This window comes from Octopus sinensis, linkage group LG5 (assembly GCF_006345805.1).
Source record: "Octopus sinensis linkage group LG5, ASM634580v1, whole genome shotgun sequence".
Classification (NCBI taxonomy): Eukaryota; Metazoa; Mollusca; class Cephalopoda; order Octopoda; family Octopodidae; genus Octopus; species Octopus sinensis.
The window spans coordinates 124,777,620-124,786,649 of NC_043001.1; the positions used below are offsets into that span (position 1 = coordinate 124,777,620).

Here is a 9,030-nt window from a genome sequence, read left to right on the forward strand (position 1 = left end):
TTGTTACTGAATGGCACGAGGAATATTCTAGTGAAGTTGAACATCTTATTTGGCCACTGCAGTCCCCAGATCTCAATATCATTGAACATTTATGGTGCATTTTAAAAAAAAAGTAAGGTGTCGATATCCTCCACCATCATCACTACAAGAACTGGAGACTGTTTTAGCTGAAGAATGAACAAAAACCCCTTTTAAAACAATTCAAACTTTGTACGAATCCATACCTCGTAGAATTCAAGGTGTAATTACTGCCAAAGGCGGTCTTACATATCAAAATAAGTTTGTGTGGAATTTTAAGCTGTTTCCATTCATTTGTCCAACCTTGTATATGTATGTGTGTGTGTGCGCGCGCGCGCGTATAGATAGATATAGCTATTATATACTTACACACTCACATATATATATACAACGGGGTTCTTTCTGTTTCCGTCTACCAGCTGAGAATATTCACTAACGTATCCCTCTTTCCCTGAAGATGGCATATCCTCGATGCTCTGCTGGGTCAAGGGCAACACTTATCCTGGATAAAGAAATGCTCGAGGAAAGCAACTGAATCTGCTTCAAATAATGAAAGAATTTCCCGTCAGAAGACGTGATACCCACCGAGCAGAAACCTTTCTCATACCATATTCACTGTGCAAAATATTCTCAACTTGGTTATTTGTGTTATAGTCAATCATCTGACATCCATTACTAAGTGGTGAACGCGATGAATGTTTACCATGGAAGTGGCAGTTGCGGGGCCTCCAGACCTTGGGTCATTTTACAAGACTCTCCCTTCCTCTTCTAAATGTTGCTGTCCCCTTTTGCACAGTCGATTAAGCTGGGGCGTCATCCTCTAATGTAAGAAGCATGTAAGCACGAATTTCGTTGGGAGCTAAGCCATTTTTCTACAGGCACTTGTAGAAAAATTCTGTCTATTTTTCAAGAAAAGTCATTAGTTATTGTTAAGTCTTCTTTGAACAGTCAGATGCCAGTTTACCTGGAAACTTCGCAGTTATTAATAAGAACTGTTAAAGTTAATGCATACAAAATTTTACAACTCTAGCACCACTCCTTCATAATAAATCTACGAACTTTCTAGTCGATTCTTGTGTGTATACATATATATATATGTGTGTGTGTGTGTGTGCGCGCGTGTGTGTAGATTGATTGATAGATATAGATATAGATACTATATATATATTGCAGGGTGGAAGGTGTTTATAAGCCATTTAAAAACACACACAAAGACCATTAGATTTGCTTCAACATTTAAATTCAATTTGCCAAAGTATTTTCGTCGCTTTGAGACCGCGACAGGTTCACTGAAGGAATTTTGTCATATGTATATATATATATTTATGTCCGACGGAGTTCTTTCTGTTTCCGTCTACGAACTCCACGCATAAGGCTTTGGTTGGCCAGGGCTTATAGTAGAAAACTTTTGCTCAAGTTGTCACGTCTGCGCTAATATAAGTGCGTGTGTGTGTGCGCGCGCGTGTGATATAAATTTCTGTTGATTCACAGAGAAGCTATAAATTACAGAACCCAACTCGTAAATGTAAAATATTCTTTAATACATTATACCTGAAAATGCTTGTCTGAGTATCACTTATAACTGTAAAAACTCAGTACTCTGAGCTTCGCGTGTCCGAGTTATCAGCTGATAATCCTAGTTATCAGCCAGTTTTCTCTTGTATTAACTTTTGTTTAAATATATTTTTAAATAGTATGCAAAAGTTATTAAGAAAATTACTGGGGTTTTTTAATATTATTTGCTTCAAAAAATTGTGTGAGTTTTTAAGCGGCTGTTTCAAGCTCACTGGGGTGGAGATATTCGAAACCTCTTAAATCTCAAACAAAGGAGGTCACTCTAATAACTATGCTTTCTTGAAACAAAATCAATGAAAATTTTTTCTTTGCAACTCAGCTATTTAAAAAATTACAAAATTAACGCGTGTAAACAATGATTATATCACAGTAAGAAAAAGAATAACAACATTGAGTCACAAGTTAAGATTTTCACTTATTTTTTTACTTTGGTGATGACTTTGGCACAGCAAAGCAGCGTATCAGCTGCTTATCTGCACCATTCGACACACTTTAATTCGTTGTGGGGCTTGCAGTAAATTTTACTCTGTCCTTCTGAAGGTGTATCAACACCATATTATTGATATAACAGATTATTTACACTTCCGGTTTTGCAAATGACCCTGAGGCTTATGCAACAGCAACATAAGTACTTAAAATGAGTACGTTATATATACATACATATATATATATATATGATACTTTAAATGAAATTAAAAGGTTCTCGGTAAGTTGAGCGCAATATATAACAGGGTTTTAATGCCCAGTTATAAGCCGAATTCGTTTGCTTGCTTGGTTCATACTCTCTTGGAAGTAAGGAGCTCATATTTTCTCGAAGGACACTGTACTTGATTACCACCCAGTAAAAATTCTTAGATTTCTTACTTAAGAAAGAAATCTTTATCATACGAGTGTTTCGATATGGGTGTTTGAAAAGTCGTCACTGTTTAGCGAACCTAGACCTGTATCGGATGTAGAATCAGTGTCGTCTGATTTATCCAATTTCAGTATTGGACTGTTTGCAGCAGCCATGATACTGCTGTTTTTAATGGCTCCCTTCAGACCGTTTGTTGTCATCTGCAACTTGTTTTTCTCCTTCGATTGCTCTAAAGTGACCAATTGCTGTTGTAGGTGGTGTTGTGGTGATAGGTTTGGTCGTGGTGATAGTTTTGGTCGTGGCAACGGTGGTTTTTCTTGCAGTTTTTGTGGTTGTAGTTGTAGTTGAGATGGTTGTGGTCGCGGTGATGGTGGTTTTTGTTGTAATTGTTGTTGTTGTTGTGACGTTTGTCGTGTTGGTAGTGGAGACGGTGGTTTTTGTTGCAGTTGTTGTTGTTGTTGTTGCTGTTGTTGTCGATGTTGTTGTTGTTGCTGCCGCTGTTGCGGATGAGGATGTTGCTTTTGTTGATGGTGTTGATGCTGTTTCAGTAAGGGAGATGGTGGCGTAGATGTTAATGATGGAGGTGACGGTGATGGCAGTGGTGACTGCCTTTGTGGATATGAAATGTGTGTATTTTCTTGCTGCTTTTGCTGTTGTTGCTGTTCTTGTGGTTGTTGCTGCAGCTGCTGCTGCTGCTGTTGCTGTTGTTGTTGCTGTTGTTGTGTGAAAAGTTTATTTTTATCCGTTTCTTCATCACTAAACTTCTTGCTACAAACATTCTTTATTTGTTGATAAACATTCTCTTTCGGTAACCTTGTCCAATCACGCATACTTTTTGTTCGTACAAATTGGGATTTCGGAGCTCCTCCAGCAATACCGACCTTGGGATTATTTAAGTTCTTTATATTTGAGTCTTTTAACACAGAATCAGAACTTGAATCATGGGTACTGGAACTTTCAATATTAACACCACATTCCCGATTATTAGCAATATTTTTAAAATCTATTTTATTAACGTCCTTTAAATTGTTATTAGTAGTCGGTATCAATTTTCTATTAGATGTTGGTATAATTTTTGAAATTTTAGGTAATTCGGATGTGTTTTGTGTATTAACACCAGAAATTATAAAACCGTCATCATCTATTTGTTGAGAAAAATTGTTTTCGTTAGAATAGATACTATCAATCCGATGTTTTAGCTCCTCATTCGTAATACATTTGGACATTTCACAGTTTTGGTTATTAACTGAACCCAATTCAGTTGCTAACGCTTCTTTTTCAAGACTATGAATCAAATCTGATTTCTCATTTTGTAATTTATTATACCTTTGTAATTCCTGGTTCAGTTGATCCATAGTTATATTCTGGATTACGCTTACAGTCATTACTCGGTTAAACTGAATCCTAAGAGCCTCTAATTCCGATTTTTCACCTTCATCAAGTCCCTCTATAGAAGACAAACTGTCAGGAATTACCCCAACATTTTCACCATCGTGTGATAATAAATGACATTCGCTTCCATTCGGAGAAGTTTCAAAAATATTATTAAAAGATATTTTATCTTGTTTCGCTTTTTCTGTAATCCCCGTTTCTGAAGATGACGAATCAAATTCTTTTCTGTTTAAATCTGAGAGAACCACGTTCACATGGCCACTGTGCTTTTTTATGAGTGATGATAGTTGGTCTTTCGTGTCTTCTTCTGCTGCTAGTAATTCACAAACTGCAATCAATCTGTCACGCAACTCAACGTAATCTTCTAGCAAGTGTAAATTAGCTTTAGACACAAAATCGTCCAAAGAATCCTCACTGGTACTGGTACTGTCTAGAAGCAAAGATCTTTGAACATAGTTGACGCCTTTCTTTTGCATGCGTTGGAAATGGATTTTATCTTCGTATTTTTCTATTAACAATTCCGTTTCTTCGATACGATTAGCTAATGATTTGATTTTCTTCTCCTGATTCATGACAAGTTTAATGATTTTATGCAGGCGTCGCAGTTTATTGTGGTCCAGCGTGTTACTGCTCATAAAATCACACCGAAGCTCGTCGTTAAAATAACTATTATGGCTGTCGTGACTGTCAAACCTTTGTTTGTAAGAGCAACAGCTTCCATGTGTTTCTCCATTGCACAGACTTCTATCGAAATTATGTTCGTAGCGCCTTTGATGGCGCCATCTACGATACCGACGCTTCGTTGCTGAATATTCACTTGATTGAGCAATGTCGTCCAGTTCACGCATTATAAACTTTACGTTGCTTCGATCAGCGGCCCTGTTCTTCCAAACACGGAGAATTTTTGTACGGCCTTGCAAGTATTTCTCCGTGCCTTTCCAGCATTCGTAAATAGCGAATGAATCAGTGTTTTCTGTTTCGTGAAGATTTTCATGGAGTAGCAAAGCGTAAATAATGTCATCACAAGTAGTTCTTTTAGAAATCCCTGACAACCATTTTTCGGTTCCATTCACCCATACAGGAATCTCGAATTTCTTGTCACACATTTTTTTTCCTGAAATATACAACAAAACAGAACTAAATTAAATACAATTGTTGAGAAAACATGAAAATATAGTCTGAATAAGGAAATAATAACCAAGTTTGTGTTAGCATATTTCATTCTAGGAGAATGCAAAAACGGCGAAGAAAGATAATATCAGTCAATGACTAACGTTTATTTTATGTTTTTACAAATATGGGAGACAATTTTCGAAATTTTGTGGTTTATTTTTATGTCATCAGCAAAGCCAAGATTTCACCATTCTTGCTGAAATTTGCTATAAGTATATCATTAAATGTACAATACTGTACACAAATTTGGGTAGAAAACAGAATTTTTTACAAAATCAATTACTACGAGGCACTATCGGCATGAAAAAGAATAGTTAACACTTAGTTATCATTTTAATGTTCACTTAAGTATATCAAACAGCTGGTCGGCTTTGGCTGGTAGAACTGAAACTAACGCGACACTGTTGGGAGGCAGGTTTAGAGAGGGCGCGGGTTAAAACTATGCGCCCTTCCTCTCCATTGGTCTGTTGAAGCTTAGACAGTGTCATGTGACAGATAGCTGTTACTGGTTGCTGGAGCCTACCGGCGAGTATTTAAAGGGAAAATTGGCAGGATGGTCAGTAGCCCGCTGACATTCGTGGACGATGCATCGAAGAAACCAAAGAACAGAAGACAAAAAGGAGAAAGAAGAAATGCACTCCAAACCAGGGCTGAAGACACCTCCGAAGGGGGCCCCGCCACGTCGAAAACGGCAGAGGAGTAGGGACCGAAACCGGGCGTGGTTTCTCCTGAGGATGTCTTTAGCCACTGGGTCCTATAAAGGAACTGTTGAGGTAGCGAACCACGAAACGTGGTTGGAATTCCTCAGATACTGACTGCAGGGAACGACTTGCTGACAATCCAGAAAGCGGGATGACAAAGGGGAGAGACGCTTGACAGTACGACTGTGTAACGAAGGATCAAGTGGGCCTGCAGCCTGATCCAGGGTAAAGTTGCAACAAGTAAGCATTATGAACCATGCCCCCATGGCCCCGGAGGACGTGGGGAGAATAAAGGATCAAACAGGAACAGAAAAAGGAATGGAACCCGACCGGAAATGGACAACAAGAAAGGAAGCAGTAAAGAAAAGGTAGATGAGGAATTCAGCTGCTGCGGAAAGGTGTTTTCTAGTTACATCGAGCTGACAATTCACCGAGGAAAGGTGTGTCAGAAGAAAGTGCTTCAACAGTGCGGGTTGAAAAGCCAAAAGACGTCTGGGCAGAATATTCTGGGAAGAAACCACAGTTGAATCGGAACAGCCAAGAAAAGAGATGGGCGTGAAGAAGCCAAAGATTAAGTGGGCGACGGCAAATGATGCAGCGAACTATAAAAAGTTCGACGACGAGGTAGCAAGAATGACCACCAAATTCAAAGGGGACGACGAACAAAAGCTCGAGAACTTGGCTAATATAATCTATCAGGAAGGAGAGAAGAGATTCGGACTTGAAATAACAGGGAACGGAGAATCATTGGCAAAGGGCGGACCATCAAGGAGAGAAAGACGGATCGCAAAGATACGAGAAGAGAACAAAATACCCAGAACCAGGTGGAGGGATACAAAGGAGGAGGAAAGAGAAGAGTTAAAACAGCTATATGAAGAGATTAAAAAAAAGAGGCATCGAAAAAACTAAGAAAAGAAAGAAAGAACAGAAGAAAGGAGAGAGAAAAGAACTATTGTAGTTTTGTAAACAACCCATACTAATATGCGAAAAATTTGTTTACTGAAAGTAAGAGCGGGAGATTGCATTGCGTTAAAGAGCTCGAACACCATCTTAAAGGGACGTACAGCGACGCTGATAGAAATAAAGTACTCCCAGAAATGCACGGGCTGCTGAAACCACCTGTACCAAGGGTACCACATTATTCGAGTGACATCAGACGCTAAGTATTGCCCGAAATTGTGTTTACAACTGTTTGCACTAATAAGGGAAATATGGAAGAAGAAAGACGTAGCAAAGCGATGGTGTATAGCTGAAGAGAAGGACGCAAAAACACTGGGGCAATTCAGACACATTTCACTATTAAATACCGATGGGAAAACCATGTTTGGAATTGGAATTATTGCCAGACGAATCATAAGATTCGTACATGATTCGTACAGTTAATGAAGCAATCCAAAAGGCAGAGATCCCTGGAATCCCTGGGTGCAGAGAACATGCATTTGCGATCTGGGTAGCTATCAACTGTGCAAAACAACTGAAGAAAAACATGTACATTGTATGGCTAGATCTTGCCAATGCATATGGATGTGTTCTACACGGACTAATCGATAAAATATGGACCAGCTGGATAGTGGGTTCGATGTGATCGACTTAACCCCTCTCCGGAAATTGCTTGCCTTGTGCAAAAATTTGAGAAGAGTATAATTGACTATGACTCACTCTAAAAACATACTTTGTGCTCGTCTTGGATATTTAATCATTACAAAAATTGTGCTGATTTATTATAGACACCCAGTTTTATTACACTTCATTCGTTCAATGACAACACAAAGGAAGTTATTTCACACGGTGAGGTGTAGACACGAAAGATATTTTATTTCATAGACGAGTATTAACGTTACAAATAGAATGAAACAAGGCTAGTTAGACAGATATAAGGTTAAAGGTGTATTGGATGACCGGATGACAAGCTAATATTTCAACTTCCGGTTTCTCTTTACGGTATTTAGAAAGATGAATGTAAATGTACTCCACTAACATGTCTAATTAAATGCAAATGATGTAATGATTCAAGATTTGCTTGTAACGCCGACCGACCATAAAAATCAGTAATATTTTATTTCATGTAAAGCGTCGAGCCTTTCATCCTTTCGAGGTCGATAAATTAAGTACCTGTTGTGTACTGAGGTCGATCTAATCGACTGGCCCCCCTCCCCAAAAATTCCGGGCCTTGTGCCTAGAGTAGAAAAGAATATTTTATTTCAAGAAGGCGGCGATCTGCCTAGAGTAGAAAAGAATATTTTATTTCAAGAAGGCGGCGATCTGGCAGAATCGTTAGCGCGCTGGGCGAAATGCTTGGCGGCAGTTCGTCTGCCGTTACGTTGTGAGTTCAAATTCCGCCGAGGTCGACTTTGCCTTTCATCCTTTCGGGGTCGATTAAATAAGTACCAGCTACGCACTGGAGTCAATATAATCGACTTAATCTGTTTGTCCTTGTTTGTCCCCTCTGTGTTTAGCCCCTTGTGGGTAGTAAAGAAATAGATATTTCCTCTGTTGTTACGTTCTGATTTCAAATTCCGCCGAGGTCGACTTTGCCTTTCATCCTTTCAGGATCGATATATTAAGTACCAGTTGCGTACTGGAGTCGATCCAATCGACTGGCCCCCTCCCCAAAAATTACGGACCTTCTGCCTAGAGTAGAAAAGAATAGTTTATTTCAAGCCAGAAAGGAAAGCTTCTATGTATGTGATAACTCCAACTAGAAAAAGCAACAAAACCTCATTCAAATCACACGTTGCTATCTTATATTGCTTTTTTTTTTCTTTTTTCTTTTTTTTTTTTTTTTTGCTAATATGACAGATTAGATAATATTGCCTTATAAACCCCCTCAAAATGAGGAGATGATCATGGCTATAACGCCTTTGATAATATATCTACTCGATATTAAAATTCAGCTGAAATTTAACAGTAGCGAAATGACAATAGTTATTTCGAACTAACGAAGGGGATTCTACGTGGTCGCTCGACCGAATTGCAATAGCAGTCAAATCTTCGACCTCACCGTACTCTAGGCACTTAAGTCAATCTTGTAAAGCAATATTGGTTAATAAAGATTATATGAACTCTTCTTTAAGTATTTGGAGTTGTCTTCTTGTTTGCAGAATCAAGCATTGATGCATGTGTACTTGTGCGCATGTGTGTTTATGCGAGTGTGTGTAGATTTGTATGTGTATGACAGTATGCGTATTATGTGTACCTGTGTGTATATGTCATTAGAGAATGTGTTTATGCATGTGTTTGTGTGTGTATATATATGTGTGTGTGTGTAAACAAAGCGTGTTCGTGCGTACATGAGTGTGTGTGCGTGTGTATGTG

At 38.6% G+C, this 9,030-nt stretch overlaps 1 protein-coding gene across 3 annotated transcripts in view; it reads right to left on the reverse strand.

Annotated features, from left to right (window-relative positions):
- Positions 1-1,753: 1,753 nt before the first annotated feature.
- LOC115212262 (putative mediator of RNA polymerase II transcription subunit 29) overlaps positions 1,754-9,030 on the reverse strand; it is a 116,093-nt gene continuing 108,816 nt past the window's right edge. The window contains exon 2 of one of the 3 annotated variants that reach the window (XM_036503059.1): positions 1,754-4,955. In XM_036503059.1, coding sequence (XP_036358952.1) covers positions 2,476-4,947 — 2,472 coding nt within the window. In that variant the 5' untranslated portion in view covers positions 4,948-4,955 and the 3' untranslated portion in view covers positions 1,754-2,475. The remainder of the gene's footprint in view (positions 4,956-9,030) is intronic. The other 2 variants (XM_036503057.1, XM_036503058.1) reach the window with 2 other exon arrangements.